The sequence below is a fragment of the Dendrobates tinctorius genome, unplaced genomic scaffold (assembly GCF_039654945.1).
Source record: "Dendrobates tinctorius isolate UK_male_01 unplaced genomic scaffold, ASM3965494v1 ptg000380l, whole genome shotgun sequence".
NCBI classification, from domain to species: domain Eukaryota; kingdom Metazoa; phylum Chordata; class Amphibia; order Anura; family Dendrobatidae; genus Dendrobates; species Dendrobates tinctorius.
Genome location: NW_027362046.1, coordinates 1,005,001 through 1,021,863, shown reverse-complemented (window position 1 = coordinate 1,021,863; position 16,863 = coordinate 1,005,001). Strand labels below are relative to the sequence as shown.

The following is a 16,863-nucleotide window of genomic DNA, read 5'->3' as shown; positions in this document are numbered from 1 at the left end:
CTATTATATACAGATATTACACAGCAGGGAATAATGGCAGATCACTCTCTACTCCATGTAATGGAACCTGTCAGCACATATTACATATAGGAGTGGTGGGATGATGGTGTAGGACGTTCCCCTATTATATCCAGATATTACACAGCAGGGAATAATGGCAGATCACTCTCTACTCAATGTAATGGGACCTGTCAGCACATGTTACATATAGGAGTGGTGGGATGACGGTGTAGGACGTTCCCCTATTATATACAGATATTACACAGCAGGGAATAATGGCAGATCACTCTCTACTCCATGTAATGGACCTGTCAGCACATGTTACATATAGGAGTGGTGGGATGACGGTGTAGGATGTTCCCCTATTATATCCAGATATTACACAGCAGGGAATAATGGCAGATCACTCTCTACTCCATGTAATGGGACCTGTCAGCACATGTTACATATAGGAGTGGTGGGATGACGGTGTAGGACGTTCCCCTATTATATCCAGATATTACACAACAGGGAATAATGGCAGATCACTCTCTACTCCATGTAATGGGACCTGTCAGCACATGTTACATATAGGAGTGGTGGGATGACGGTGTAGGACGTTCCCCTATTATATACAGATATTACACAGCAGGGAATAATGGCAGATCACTCTCTACTCCATGTAATGGAACCTGTCAGCACATATTACATATAGGAGTGGTGGGATGACGGTGTAGGACGTTCCCCTATTATATCCAGATATTACACAGCAGGGAATAATGGCAGATCACTCTCTACTCCATGTAATGGAACCTGTCAGCACATATTACATATAGGAGTGGTGGGATGACGGTGTAGGACGTTCCCCTATTATATCCAGATATTACACAGCAGGGAATAATGGCACATCACTCTCTACTCCATGTAATGGACCTGTCAGCACATATTACATATAGGAGTGGTGGGATGACGGTGTAGGACGTTCCCCTATTATATACAGATATTACACAGCAGGGAATAATGGCAGATCACTCTCTACTCCATGTAATGGACCTGTCAGCACATGTTACATATAGGAGTGGTGGGATGACGGTGTAGGATGTTCCCCTATTATATACAGATATTACACAGCAGGGAATAATGGCAGATCACTCTCTACTCCATGTAATGGGACCTGTCAGCACATGTTACATATAGGAGTGTGCAGCGAGGGTGGGGGTCCTCATTCATGTGATGATTGGGGGTCCGCCACCACTTACCTTACATTAATCTATGGATGCACCATACGTCCGTATTATTCCCGTTTACAGACGTCTTGTTATTTCTCCCTTATGTTGCAGTATTATGTATGTAGGATTGATATCGACTAATATATTTTATTTCTTCATCACTTTATCACTATTTTAGTACCATCAGCGCTGGCGAATCCCAACAGTGGAATCTGTGGGATCCCGGAGATCCAAGAATCTGCCGGTGTAAGTATTATAGAGCCATAGGGGGTGTCTGTGTATCACCAGATCATGGGGTGTGAGTGACCCGTCCAGTATTATCCCCATATAACCATGGGACGGCTCTGTTCTAAGCGTAGATGACTCTATGGTGTTAGAGAATAGTATTTATAGTAAATGGAATCTGTCACCAGGTTTATGCTGCTGACAGATTCATCCTGAGATGTTTTCCTGCAGCTTCTAGATCTTAGTATTATTTCTTATTCTTTTTTAGGACTTGATGAAATCATTGATCCCGGCAGGAGAACCGCGTATGAGCGACTATGAAACATCTAAACTGATCGGCAGAGGAGGTTTTGGGTGAGATTTCTGTTCCCATAATACCCATTTCTCAGGGTTCCCTATGACAATGCTTCGGCCTCTGTGCTCTGCCAGTCAGTGTTGTCATAGGGAAACGATTGGAGTCCACATCTCCAGGTCACTATTCAGCTCAGTTATATACAGCTGAGCGAACTGTTCTGTAACCAATCAGTCTGTAAGGAAAGGGATGATATAATAGACGACACTCCCCGGTCCTAGACCTCCTCTGCTCTTCTGCTTCCGCCTACACCAGTTTCCCTGTCCTCCGCATCGATCTTAGGTTTTTTGGGGCCCCATTATGGAGCTGATAAGAGTAATTGGTTGCACACGGTCACGTGAGGGGTGACACGATACTGACGGTAATGACATCTGCACCCCCACCCTCCACCATAACCATGTGAGTCCGATCACCGGCCCCAGCAGCAGAAGGAAGAACAGCCAAAGACTGGCACAGAGGACGGAGCACTGCAATGATGGATGGGCAGGGACGAGGACAAGTGGGTCTAATGTGTTTAATTAAATTTTAACCTCTTCCTGCCCCTCCATTTATTCTGCCATGGGCTGTGGAGAAAGCCAAAAACCAACTTCTTACGACTATTGGAGCATTTTCAATTTTATCCAATTTTTATTTTTACTGAATCCTATCTATTGGTGGGTTATAGGGAATCTGCCCAAGATGAATTTCGGTAGATTCTCTCATCTACAATGTGACCTGGTGAGGGCAGACGTGGCGTGGTGCAGACCTCCCATCATCTATGGAGTGTTATTTCATGGGTTCTAGATGTGGATTTCTAGCTGGTATTAAACATTAGTATAAAAGATCATGGAATGACTTGTGTATATAGACTGTTAATAAGGCTTTATTATAAACCATGGATTCTCCTTCTCTTCAGGGCCGTCTACCTAGTGCGCCACAAAGAATCACAACAGACCTTTGCCATGAAGAAAGTGACCAAGAGGAGCCTGAAAACTCCTATTAGAGTGGACATGGCCTTTCTGGAGCGGGACATCCTAACATTCGCAGATTGTCCCTTTGTGGCCTCCATGCTCTGCTCTTTCCCTACGAGATCTGACCTGTGTATGGTCATGGAGTATGTAGGAGGTAGGACCCACACCTTGTGTTATATTCAGCCCATGTCTGCTGACATCTTATCACCTCTCACATCATTAAGACTTATCCCCATGGACGGTTACATCCCCACAGAGCATTTACTATAGGTTATCTCTTACCATGGTGCCCGGAAAGTCATTGATGTGTGGGATCTCCCTGTCGGTCCGCACTGAGCACGTCAATATCTCCAGCTGTAGACGAGATGTGACATCACTTTATGTCATTAGTTACTTGGACAACAATTTCATCATGACCTCAGACTAATATTCTGTACATTCTGTGCTTATATATTTTCTCCTGCCCCAATGTTTCTGCTCACTTCTCTTTATAGATCATGGTGTTCTGCTGTATAAATCCCTCACCGGTCATATTTCCTTTCCTCTATAGGTGGAGACTGTCGGACCCTTCTAAACATGATGGGTCATTTCCCTGTCCCGTTGGCCCGCTTGTACTTTGCAGAAGCGGTCCTTGGTGTGGAATACCTGCATAGTTACGGTGTGGTGCACAGAGACCTGAAGCCGGAGAAGTAAGTGCATACCTGTAGTATAACAAAGGGGGGAAGTTATCCCTTATCATCTCACGGACAATAAAGCTAAAATCATCTTCTCTTTCACAGCTTCCTGATAACATCTGCTGGACATATTAAAATTAGCGACTTTGGACTTTCAAAAGTTGGTGTCATGATACCACACACCAACATCTACAAGCAATCAGCAGAGGACATCTCCAGAGAGTTCCAGGATGAGGAGGTCAGCATTACACACAGGAACTTAGCTTGTTCTGTACAAATCTCATAACTCTATTTTCTCTTCCCCACATTCTTCATTTTTAGACAGCTTTTCCACTGATATTTTATCTTCTCTAATTCTGTTATTATGTCAAGAACTTGTCATAATAATCGTTTCATCGATTCTCATCTCTATCTTCTGTTGGTTTCCAGGTGTGTGGCACCCCGTGGTACACAGCCCCTGAGGTCATCCTGAAGAAAGGCTACGGAAGACCTATTGACTGGTGGTCAATGGGCATCATATTATATGAATTTGTCCATGGCTATACACCATTTGATGGGGATTTCCAAACTGGGCTGAATAAAAATATTGTCGGTGGTAAGTAGAATAATCCCATCATTGCTTTGCCTGGTTACATGGCTTTAGTTATTTCCTTTGCTTTACCTTATAGTCCAATACAGAGGATTTATTTTCTGTAACTTTCTATATAACAGGAGATATAATTTGGGATACTTATCAAGCTACTCTATCCGATGATCAGGACCCCATCACTCAGCTGCAGGACCTCATCACTCAGCTGCTCAGTATAAATCCTGTGGATAGCCTTCTGCAGGACCTCATCAGTCAGCTGCTCAGAGCAAATCCTGTGGATAGACTTGGGACAGGTAACAGATACAATAATATCAATATTCCCTTGTTACACCGATGACGTATCACTCATGTCCATGAGGATCATTACTTCTCTATAAGCTTCATCATTTATAGTTCTCCCTACTAAGATTTTCATTCTATTTCCTACATGTCTGCTCAGTTGTGTAATTAGTTCTAATTAAGATAAACTGTTCAGATATGAAGCTGTCTCTGACAATGTCCGAATCACTTTTCTTTTCCTTTATCCAGGAGGAGCTTTTGAGATCAGGGGTCATCCATTTCTTGTTGACTTAGACTTTGATTCCCTTCTAAGTCAAAAGCTAGTGTACGTTCCTCAGCTTGTGGACACCAGCTTATTTACCAGTAAGTAGAAGGAGCCATCATCTAGACTAAGTGTCTGTTTGTCTCGTCTTCCTTATTTTGTGACAATTGGTTCCCATTAATAAATGGTGACTCTATTATACCGACAATCTCTAATAACACTTCATTACCTATGTCTTGCAGACCTTTGGGATATGAAGAAACATCTGGTCTCAGAGGATGAGAAGGCCACAAGTGAGGACAATGAGAGCCTTGACTTTAAAAATTCTACATCATCTTCTGAAAGGCTTTTTAAAGTAAGTATGTGATTAATAAATCAAAAATATGTATAAAAAGACCTATGAAGGTAGACATACAATTATTTCATATCTTATTGCTTCCGCATGTAGCTCCTTACCACCGCTAACAGAATGAAGATTAATGAGAATCCCAAGTCTTCTCCAGATTGTAGCCTAGAATCCAGCACAAATATCTCAGAAATGTGAGTAGATTATGGGGCTATTACTGGGATCTCTAGGCTGATTATGTGCACACCAAATATGGGACATAAATATCATAATATCAAATGCAACATCCACCATCCCATGGTTAGCAGTCAATGTGCTTTTGGCCTTAGTAATTGCTGGTGATAACAGCCTATGATCGAGGCCAGTCATGCATTTTTAGAACTGCCCACTCTGAAGGAGAGATGTATTATTATATGCCAGATCTTCATGGTAGTTGTTTTCCACTCCACTCGATAAAAGTTAGTTTTGAGCAGAAGACCTTCCCCGCTATGGCAGTCATATGTCCTATTAGGCCTTATTGTCGGTGTTCTTATAGTGAGACAACCCCTTTTATAATGCGTTTACTTGTGATTTACATGTTTTTCTTCTTCCAAACAGGCAGAAAGAATCTGTTCCCTTATCTGATAGCGACAACGCTATTTGTTTCTTGCCATTATTGTTCCAACTGTCAGGTATGTCCATGTCTACAGCACCTACAATGGGAATGTTGACTTCAAGGCTCCAATATTTCCACATGGTTTTTCTGTAATAGGTCTCTTAAGTTTTCCATGTTTCATGTATAAATGGTGACCATGTTATACTGACAACTTCTAATAACACTTCATTACCTATGTCTTCTAGATCATTCTGAGATGAAGAAACATCTGGACTCAGAGGATGAGGAGCATCCCGAGTCCCCTCCAGAGTGTGCACCAAAATCTAGCACAAATGTCTCAGAAAAGTAAGTAGCTTATGGGGTCATTACTGGGAGCTCACCACCAAATATAGGATATAAATACCATAATATCACATGCAGCATCCACCATCCCATGATTAGCGGTCATTGTGCATTTGGTCTTAGTAACTTCTTCTGATAACAGCCCATAATTGTGGATGGTTATGCATTTTTAGTGCTGCCCCCCAACACTGTAGGAGAGATGTCAAATAATAAGCCAGATATTCTTGGTACTTGTTTTCTGCTCCACTCCATAAAAGTTAGTTTTGAGCAGAAGACCTTCCCCACTATGGCAGTCATATGTCCTATTAGGCCTTATAGTCGGTGTTCTTATAGTGAGACAACCCCTTTTATAATGCGTTTACTTGTGATTTACTTGTTTTTCTTCTTCCATACAGGCAGAAAGAATCTGTCCTCATATTTGATAGTGATGATTCTGCTTTTCTCTTGCCATCCTTGTCCCATCTATCAGGTATGTCCATGTCTACAGCACCAACAATGTGAATGTTGACTTCAAGGCTCAAATATCTCCACATGGTTTTTATGTCTTCCATGTTTCATGTATAAATGGTGACTATGTTATACTGACAACCTCTAATAACACTTCATTACCTATGTCTTGTAGATCATTCTGAGATAAAGAAACATCTGGACTCAGAGGATGAGGAGGATCCCGAGTCCCCTCCAGAGTGTGCACCAAAATCCAGCACAAACGTTTCAGAAAAGTAAGTAGATTATGGGGTCATTACTGGGAGCTCATCACCAAATATAGGCCATAAATACCATAATATCACATGCAGCATCCACCATCCCTTGGTTAGCGGTCATTGTGCATTTGGCATTAGTAACTTCTGGTGATAACAGCCCATAATTGTGGATGGTTATGCATTTTTAGTGCTGCCCCCCAACACTATAGGAGAGATGTCATATAATATGCCAGATATTCATGGTACTTGTTTTCTGCTCTGCTCTATAAAAGTTAGTTTTGAGCAGAAGACCTTCCCCACTATGGCAGTCATATGTCCTATTAGGCCTTATAGTCGGTGTTCTTATAGTGAGACAACCCCTTTTATAATGCGTTTACTTGTGATTTACTTGTTTTTCTTCTTCCATACAGGCAGAAAGAATCTGTCCTCATATTTGATAGTGACGATTCTGCTTTTCTCTTGCCATCCTTGTCCCAACTATCAGGTATGTCTATGTCTACAGCACCAACAATGTGAATGTTGACTTCAAGGCTCAAATATCTCCACATGGTTTTTATGTTTTCCATGTTTCATGTATAAATGGTGGCTACGTTATACTGACAACCTCTAATAACACTTCATTACCTATGTCTTGTAGATCATTCTGAGATAAAGAAACATCTGGACTCAGAGGATGAGGAGGATCCCGAGTCCCCTCCAGAGTGTGCACCAAAATCCAACACAAACATTTCAGAAAAGTAAGTAGATTATGGGGTCATTACTGGGAGCTCATCACCAAATATAGGACATAAATACCAGAATATCACATGCAGCACCCACCATCCCATGGTTAGCGGTCATTGTGCATTTGGCTTCAGAAACTATTGGTGATAACAGCCCATATCTGCCGCCGGTTGAGCATTTTTCGTGCTGCCGACACTGTAGGAGAGATGTAGTATTACATGCCACACATTCTTAGTAGAAGGTAGCGTTGAGCAGAAGACCTTCCCTACTATGGCAGTCATATCTCCCATTAGGCCTTATAGTTGGTGTTCTTATAGACAACCCCTTTTATAATGCGTTTACTTGTGATTTATGAGTTTTTTCTTCCTAACAGGCAGAAAGGATCTGTCCCCGTATCTGATGGAGACGACGACGCTATTACCATCTTACCATCCTCGTCCCCACTATCAGGTATGTCCATGTCTACAGCAAAAACAATGTGAATGTTGACTTCAAGGCTCCAATATCTCCACATGGTTTTTCTGTAGTAGGTCTCCTTTGTTATTTATGTTGCCCATGGGCCCATACTGCATCTCTATTTCACTAATTTTGCACAGGAGCTTTTTCATGGATTCTGTGAGATGCGTTGTGGGATCCAATAACCTACATCATCATAAGGCGACATTGTCTCCTATAGTAGAATATCGCTCATCAGTGATGCACCACATGGCGGCACACAGGGCGCTTACTGCTCTATATCAGTGACACATCTAATGCCCCTCAGATGGGATTATGTACATTATATAGGACTTATTCTGCCCTATTATGATATAATACCAGATTATCAGGACTATAGGAGACAGGACTAGAACAATCCTACTATATACAGGAGACAAAGCAGATCCCATTAGGATATGGCGTTACTGAGGTTTTGTTTTTTACTTTCTGATCAGATTTTCCAGCTCAGACAGAAAGAATATCTGCAACAAATCTGAGTAATAAAGAAGAAAAATCAGAAAAAGGAAAAAAGAGGAAAAAGAGACGAGGTAAGTGTGAGAATCGGCTCCATGTTGTGTGATGTCAGTGAGAATCATTCATGTGGAGCAGATGTCATCTGTCAGTGATGGGATTATCACATGTATGATGGCTGACAATGACCCCTGACCTCTGTGTGATAATATTCCTCTGCCGTCCGGCCACAGTGACCGCACAGTAGTATCATGTCCGATGGCGTCCCATCACTTACATTATATTCACTTCTCTTCTCATAGGTTCCATCTTCCGCCGGATCTTATCATCCTGCCGGCGTGGATTATCCAGGGCTGCTCGAGTATTTGCTTGTTGTCACTGTTGCCCTAGAACCATCTGAAAGACAGGAAACCTAAGCATCCAGCGCCCTGAAGCCCAGCAGATCCACCATCACTGCTGGGCACAAAAGCGGGACTAACTCCTAGCCGCGGTCTACGGACCAAACATTGGGCATGGGCAGGGCCTTGGGGGCAGATCCCAAGTGCGCTCAACCATGTGAAATTGGAATCATGGAAAAGTTGACAGTGATTTCTCATCTTTACAACAAAATTTACAAAACCATTTTTTTTTAGCGACCACCTGTCCCTCTGATTTCCCTTTGAGGGGTTTCTATGGCAGAAAATACCCAAAAGTGACACCATTCTAAAAACTGCACCCCTCAAGGTGCTCTAAACTACATTCAAGAAGATTATTAACCCTTCAGGTGCTTCACAGGAACTAAAGCAACGTGGAAGGAAAAATGGACACTTTAATTTTTCCAACAAAAATGTTCTTTTAGCATCAATTTTTTCATTTTCACATGGGCAACAGGATAAAATGGTTCGCAAAATTTGTTGAGCAATTTCTCCTGAGTAAACCGATACCTCATATGTGGTCATAAACCACTGTTTGGGTGCACGGCAGGGCTCGGAAGGGAAGGAGCGCTATTTGACTTTTTGAATGGAAAATATGCTGGAATATTTAGCGGTTGCCATGTCGCGTTTGGAGAGCCCCTGTGTACCTAAACATTGGAGCTCCCCCTCAAGTGACCCCATTTTGGAAACTAGACCCCCAAGGAACTTATCTAGATGCATATGAGCACTTTGAACCCCCAGGTGCTTCACAAATTGATCCATAAAAATGAAAAAGTACTTTTTTTTCACAAAAATTTTCTGTCAGAGACACCGCACTGAACTTGCTCACTGAGCCAGTGCGCGTGTCCTGAGTAAAGCGAACAGTGCTCAAAGATACCTGTGGAGCGGGCAGCAACCGAGTAGATGTGTACTTCACACCCGCAGGACCTGAAGCACGTGACTGCTAGGGGCGTGGCCTAAACTCCACAGAGCTAGGAGATGCAAGACAATTCCTAGCAGAGTAACTGCGAGACAAAGTTACCAAGGGGCATAGACAGTGAGAATAGTCAGGACGTAGCCAATGAGTCACACACAGATATAGCTGCAAGGTACCAGAGGGGCGAGCAGAGAGTAGTCAGGTCACAGGCAATGAGTCATACACAGATAGTTGCAAGGTACAAGAGGGGCGAGCAGAGAGTAGTCAAGTCACAGGCAATGAGTCATACACAGATAATAACGCAGTACAAAATCAACAGGCAAACTCACAATGGGAAACCGAATCGGGACAGAACCATATAAACAAGCTATAGCAACAAACAGGCACACGGGGGTCAGTACACTCGGCCAAAGGCAAAAGTATAACTGGCAGGGATTGAAGCTACCCAGGGGTTTATGAAGCTCTCCCAGAACCAGAAAGAGGCCACAATCATTAACCCCAAGTGTGCAGGTCAAAACCTGCACAGAGCTCCAGACATTAACCCCCCGGTGTGCAGCTCAAAAACCTGCACTGGGATCATGACAGTACCCCCCTCTCAACGGGGGGCCTCTGGACCCCCAGGCTTCCCCGGGTACTTGGCATGGAACGCCTGAACCAGGCGATCTGCATGTACCGAGCGAGCAGGGACCCATGAGCGCTCTTCTGGTCCATATCCCTTCCAGTGGACCAGGTACTGCAAAGAGCGGCGCACCCGCCGAGAGTCCACAATATGTCCGACCTCATACTCCAATTGACCCTCCACCAGCACTGGAGGAACAACAGTCTCATAGTTCTCTTTGACAGATCCTGCTGGTTTCAACAGAGACTTATGGAACACATTAGATATTTTTAAGGAGGCGGGGAGACGCAACCTATATGCCACAGGGTTGACTATCTCCATAATCTCGTACGGACCAATGAACTTTGGTCCCAACTTAACTGATGGTACCTTTAAGTTGATGTTACGCGTGGAGAGCCAAACCTTCTCTCCCACCTGAAACATGTCTCCCGAGGCTCTCTTTTTGTCCGCAAAATATTTGTATCTCCCCTGGGCTCGAGAGATATTACGCCGGACTTCAGCCCAGAGGTTTTTTAACCATTGAACGGACCCCTCTGCTCCTGGGCAACCGGAATCCACCCGAGAAAACTCCCCAAAATGCGGATTAAAGCCATAGTTAATCAGGAATGGGGACATGTTGGTGGACTGACTCACCCGGTTGTTAAAAGCGAATTCAGCCAACGGTAACGCATCACACCAATCCTCCTGTCTGGCGGAGGTCAGACACCTGAGAATTTGTTCCAGGGATTGATTGGTGCGTTCTGTCTGACCATTACTCTCCGGGTGATATGCCGACGAGAAGGAGAGTGAGATGCCCAATTTCATACAGAACGCCCTCCAAAATTTGGCCACAAACTGCACACCTCTGTCAGACACAACATTCAGAGGTACCCCATGCAATCGGACCACATGCTGCACAAACAATCTTGACAACGTTTCTGCTGAAGGTAATGCTGCCAAGGGAATGAAATGGGCCTGTTTAGGAAACCTATCCACCACCACCCAGATCACGGTATTGCCCCTGGAAGGTGGAAGGCCGGTAATAAAATCCATGGAAAGATGAGTCCATGGCCTATCAGGAACCGGTAAAGGTATGAGTTCCCCAGCCGGTCGGTTATGCGAGCTTTTGGAACGGGCACATATGTCACAAGCAGAAACAAATTCCTTGACATCGGACCTTAATGAAGACTTGATACCTGGATGAGCACTCAGCCTAGAATCATGAAACTCCTGCAGAAGTCTAGGCCGCAATGAATCTGGAACAAACAGTTTATCGCTTGGCCTGGTTGCCGGAGCTAGGGCTTGAGCCCTTAGGATTTCTTGTTCCAACTCAGTTGAGACCCCCGCCACTACCACCCCTGGGGGAAGAATGGAGGACGGCGGCTCAGGGGGAGACACTGGATCAAAACTTCTGGACAGGGCATCCGCTTTAACATTTTTGGACCCCGGTCGAAAAGTAATTGAGAACTGAAATCGTGAAAAAAAAAAGTGACCAACGGGCCTGTCTAGGAGTAAGCCTCTTAGCAGATTCAAGGTATGCCAAATTTTTGTGATCCATGACAACCGTGATAGGGTGAGCTGCCCCTTCCAAAAAGTGCCTCCATTCCTCAAACGCCAGCTTGACCGCAAGAAGTTCTCTATTGCCTACATCATAGTTTTTCTCAGCTGAATAGAACTTCTTGGAGAAGAAGGCACAGGGTTTGAGATTGGTAAGGGTGGCCGGACCCTGGGACAGCACAGCCCCCACCCCCACTTCAGAAGCATCCACCTCCACAATGAATGGTTTGGATGGGTCAGGTTGCACCAACACCGGGGCAGACATGAAACATTTCTTAATCGCTGAGAAGGATTCCTTAGCGAGTACAGACCAATTTTTTACATCAGCTCCCTTCTGGGTAAGATCTGTGAGTGGTTTCACCACTTGTGAGAAACCTTTAATGAATCTCCGATAATAGTTTGCAAATCCTAAGAAGCGCTGGAGCCCCCTGAGATCTCGAGGCTGAACCCAGTCAGCGATCGCCAGCACCTTCTTAGGATCCATATGAAACCCATCAGAGGACACAATCAACCCCAAAAAAGACAGCTCCTGTACAAAAAACGAACATTTTTCCAATTTGGCGAACAATTGGTTCTCCCTGAGTCTCTGGAGAACTGTCTTTAGATGTTGCAAGTGAGATTGACTGTCCGGGGAATACACCAAAATATCATCCAAATAAATAATAACAAAACGGCCTATCAGATCAGAAAACACAACGTTGATGAAATTTTGGAAAATAGCGGGTGCATTAGTTAACCCAAATGGCATTACCAGGTTCTCAAAGAGTCCTTCTGATGTGAGGAATTCTGTTTTCCACTCGTCCCCTTCCCGAACCCTTATCAGATTGTAGGCCCCCCGCAGATCTAACTTGGAGAACCATTGGGCCCCAGCTAACTGATTACATAAGTCTGGGATGAGGGGAAGCGGGTAAGAGTTCCTAACCGTTATCTTGTTCAGTTCCCGAAAGTCGAGGCACGGCCGCAAACCACCATCTTTTTTCTTCACAAAGAAGAACCCTGCTGCCACAGGTGACACAGAAGGCCTGATATGCCCTTTGCGGAGACTCTCAGCTATGTACTCCTTCATGGCTTGGCGCTCTGGCCCAGACAAATTGAACAATCGAGCCTTAGGTAACTTGGCTCCAGGTACTAAATCAATGGCACAATCATAGGGTCTATGTGGTGGCAGCGCCTCAGCCTCACTTTCGGAAAAAACGTCTTCGAAATCTTTCAGGTACTCCGGAATACCTTCCAGATCGACAGACGACACAGACACGGATTTAACAGCGTTAACAAGATGTCCCCGGTTACCACATTTATTATTGCATCCCCATTGAGTGATTTCCCCTGTAACCCAATCAATGGTAGGATTATGGCGTTGAAGCCAAGGCATCCCCAGTACCAGTCCTGCAGGCAAGTTATCTAGCACCAGACAACTTAGTTTCTCCACATGAGTGGAACCCACTTTTAGAGAAAAAAGATCAGACCTGCAACAGATACCATCTTGGGTAAGAGGAGATGAGTCAATTGCCACAAGTTTAACAGGATCATGAAGCCTGACTGTCCCTATCTTATTAAGTGTCATAACCTTGGTATCAATCAGGTTCACAGCCGATCCGCAGTCAATAAAAGCAGTAGTCTGAACAGGACCATAACCAAGTTCCAGTTCCACCTGCAGCACCATCTTTGCACATGAGGAAAATTGTACCTGAAGGTCTGGGTAGCCTCCTCGATTACTACCCAGACCTAGTCGTTTCCCGCCATCTTGGAGGATGACGGACAGGAGGGGCAGTCCTTCTTCCAATGTCCAGATTTCCCATAATAGAAGCACAACTGCTTTTCCCGGCGGCGTCTTCTTTCCTTTCCCTCACAGGTGACAGTGCTCACCTCCATAGCCATAGGAAGAGCCTGGGTCTCATCTCCACTGAAGAATAAGGGCGATTCCCGTTGCATAATGCCTCTAGCCCGCAGCCTGCGATCCATGCGAACCGCTTGGACCATGGCATCCTCCAGGGAGTCAGGCGGAGGATGGAGTGCCAAAGCATCCTTCAGACGTTCACACAGGCCTCTGTGGAACAGCCCCCGAAGGGCGGCATCACTCCAGGAAATCTCCGCTGCCCAACGTCTGAATTCAGTACAGAACCATTCGGCCGAGTGCTCCCCCTGACAGACACTCATTACTTTGTCCTCAGCCAACCGCACTCTATCAGGCTCATCATAAATAAGCCCTAAGGCTTCAAAAAATGCATCCACAGACATTCTCTCAGGGGCAGAAGAGGAAAGTGAGAATGCCCAGGCTTGTGGTGACCCCCTAAGCATGGACATCACCATCCCCACCCTCTGTTTCTCATCCCCAGAGGAGCGGGGTCTCAAAGAAAAAAAAAGCTTACAGCCCTCCTTAAATGCCCTGAAATCATCCTTGTTACCAGAAAATATATCTGGCAATTTAACCGGGGATTCAGGTGGGACTAAAATGACATCTCTATTCCCCACCTGCTGGAAGCCTGCGGAAAGTACCCCCTGAACTGAGTCCTCAACCCGCCGTTGGGACTGGGCCAGAGCTTGGTGTTCCAAACTAAGCTTCTGCAGTGACTGAGTCAAGCTTTTCACCTGCTCAGATAAAGCACACATTGGGTCCATGCTGCAGAAGTGAGGAGAGAAAAAAAAATTGTAGGCCAGTTATAATGTCAGAGACACCGCACTGAACTTGCTCACTGAGCCAGTGCGCGTGTCCTGAGTAAAGCGAACAGTGCTCAAAGATACCTGTGGAGCGGGCAGCAACCGAGTAGATGTGTACTTCACACCCGCAGGACCTGAAGCACGTGACTGCTAGGGGCGTGGCCTAAACTCCACAGAGCTAGGAGATGCAAGACAATTCCTAGCAGAGTAACTGCGAGACAAAGTTACCAAGGGGCATAGACAGTGAGAATAGTCAGGACGTAGCCAATGAGTCACACACAGATATAGCTGCAAGGTACCAGAGGAGCGAGCAGAGAGTAGTCAGGTCACAGGCAATGAGTCATACACAGATAGTTGCAAGGTACAAGAGGGGCGAGCAGAGAGTAGTCAAGTCACAGGCAATGAGTCATACACAGATAATAACGCAGTACAAAATCAACAGGCAAACTCACAACGGGAAACAGAATCGGGTCAGAACCATATAAACAAGCTATAGCAACAAACAGGCACACAGTGTCAGTACACTCGGCCAAAGGCAAAAGTATAACTGGCAGGGATTGAAGCTACCCAGGGGTTTATGAAGCTCTCCCAGAACCAGAAAGAGGCCACAATCATTAACCCCAAGTGTGCAGGTCAAAACCTGCACAGAGCTCCAGACATTAACCCCTGGTGTGCAGCTCAAAAACCTGCACTGGGATCATGACATTTTCTTTTAGCATCAATTTTTTCATTTTCACATGGGTAACAGGATAAAATGGATCCTAAAATTTGTTGGGCAATTTCTCATCAGTACACCGATACCTCATGTCATGTTTGCAGAGCCCTTGATGTGCCTAAACAGTGGAACCCCCCCACAAGTGACACCATTTTGGAAACTAGACCCTCCAAGGAACTTATCTAGATGTGTGGTGAGAACTTTGAACCCCTAAGTGCTTCACAGAAGTTTATAACGTAGAGTCATTGTTACAGAACCCCCCCAGCACACCGAATAGGAGATGTATGCCCTTAATGCAGCAACCGACCTGCTGCCACCCCCTGGGCAGAAGTAAGCAAGATATGCCACTTCTGACCTCCCCCCACCTTTGTAAATCCCACGGCTATTGTAATGTACGTCTGGCGTCTTAATTGGAGCCTGTTATCTACTGGCCTGACTAGAGTTGAGCGAAACGGGTCGAAAAAATTCAAAAGTCGCCGACTTTTGGCAAAGTCGGGTTTCATGAAACGAAACCCGACCCTAGGATGAGGTCGGCCACGAGGTCGGCGACTTACGCGCCAAAGTCGCGTTTCAAAAGTTTGTTTTGCGCTCTTTTTCAGCCAATCAGGATCCACGGACACTGGGCAACGTGATGACCTAGGCACGGGTCACCACCATCTTTCAGAAGGGCATGCAAGTGATTGGCTTGCTTTGGTGGGCGTCACAGGGGGTATAAAAGGGCGTGCACGCCGACCGCCATCTTACTTCTGCCGATCTTAGTATAGGGAGAGGTTGCTGCTGATTCTGTAGGGAGAGCGTTAGGCAGGGAAGAAGACAAAAAAACTGCTTCTGCTGCTAGCGATTTGGCCTGCACAACACACAAGTCACTGTGTGTGCAGTGCAAGGGGAGGCTATATTGTGGTGTATCAGTGGAGTTGGTTGTTGGGCTGCCTTTTAAGGCTTCCTGACACGCTGGCATTGCTGTTTACCCACTGCTCCGCAAACTGCTTTTTTAAAAGCAATCCAATCTCCCTTATCCTCTAGTCACTTTTGTCACAGCTGTGCCATCGAGCCTGTCACATAGCGCTCAGATATCAGTGGGCCTCACACAATCCACAAGTGTCCAGTGTCCAAAAGTGTGCGCAGAGATTCAAAATCTCCATTATCCTCTCGTCACTTTGGTCACAGGCAGCTGTGCCATCGAGCGTGTCACATAGCGCTCAGATATCAGTGGGCCTCACAATTCACAAGTGTCCAGTGTCCAAAAGTGCGCAGAGATTCAAAATCTCCATTATCCTCTCGTCACTTTGGTCACAGATGTGCCATCGAGCGTGTCACATAGAGCTCAGATATCAGTGGGCCTCACACAATCCACAAGTGTCCAGTGTCCAAAAGTGTGCGCAGATTCAAAATCTCCATTATCCTCTCGTCACTTTGGTCACAGGCAGCTGTGCCATCGAGCGTGTCACATAGCGCTCAGATATCAGTGGGCCTCACACAATCCACAAGTGTCCAGTGTCCAAAAGTGTGCGCAGAGATTCAAAATCTCCATTATGCTCTCGTCACTTTGGTCACAGGCAGCTGTGCCATCGAGCGTGTCACATAGCGCTCAGATATCAGTGGGCCTCACACAATCCACAAGTGTCCAGTGTCCAAAAGTGTGTGCAGAGATTCAAAATCTCCATTATCCTCTCGTCACTTTGGTCACAGGCAGCTGTGCCATCGAGCCTGTCACATAGCGCTCAGATATCAGTGGGCTTCACACAATCCAAAAGTGTCCACTGTCCACAAGTGTGTGCAGAAATTCTAAATCTCCCCTGTCCTATAGAC

General features: G+C 45.3%; 2 protein-coding genes across 2 annotated transcripts in view; one reads left to right on the top strand and one right to left on the bottom strand.

The window, feature by feature from the left end:
• LOC141075926 (uncharacterized) overlaps positions 1-16,863 on the bottom strand; it is a 206,757-nt gene that overhangs the window by 44,736 nt on the left and 145,158 nt on the right. The gene's annotated exons all lie outside the window — the stretch shown is intronic.
• LOC141075908 (microtubule-associated serine/threonine-protein kinase 3-like) lies at positions 1,149-5,083 on the top strand. Its single transcript, XM_073563116.1, has 10 exons — positions 1,149-1,454; positions 1,702-1,787; positions 2,681-2,889; positions 3,286-3,424; positions 3,515-3,647; positions 3,839-4,004; positions 4,121-4,291; positions 4,527-4,640; positions 4,782-4,894; positions 4,988-5,083. Exons 2-10 carry the CDS (start codon positions 1,708-1,710, stop codon positions 5,081-5,083), a joined length of 1,221 nt encoding a protein of 406 aa, XP_073419217.1. The 5' UTR covers positions 1,149-1,454; positions 1,702-1,707.

What these genes read in the sequence shown, in the direction of transcription:
- LOC141075908 (XM_073563116.1), top strand. Translation starts at nt 1,708, where the DNA reads ATGAAATCATTGATCCCGGCAGGAGAACCGCGTATGAGCGACTATGAA. An exon ending in ATCGGCAGAGGAGGTTTTGG is followed by an intron (nt 1,788 to 2,680) that starts GTGAGATTTCTG and finishes CCTTCTCTTCAG; the next exon opens with GGCCGTCTACCTAGTGCGCC. An exon ending in TGTGGATAGACTTGGGACAG is followed by an intron (nt 4,292 to 4,526) that starts GTAACAGATACA and finishes TCCTTTATCCAG; the next exon opens with GAGGAGCTTTTGAGATCAGG.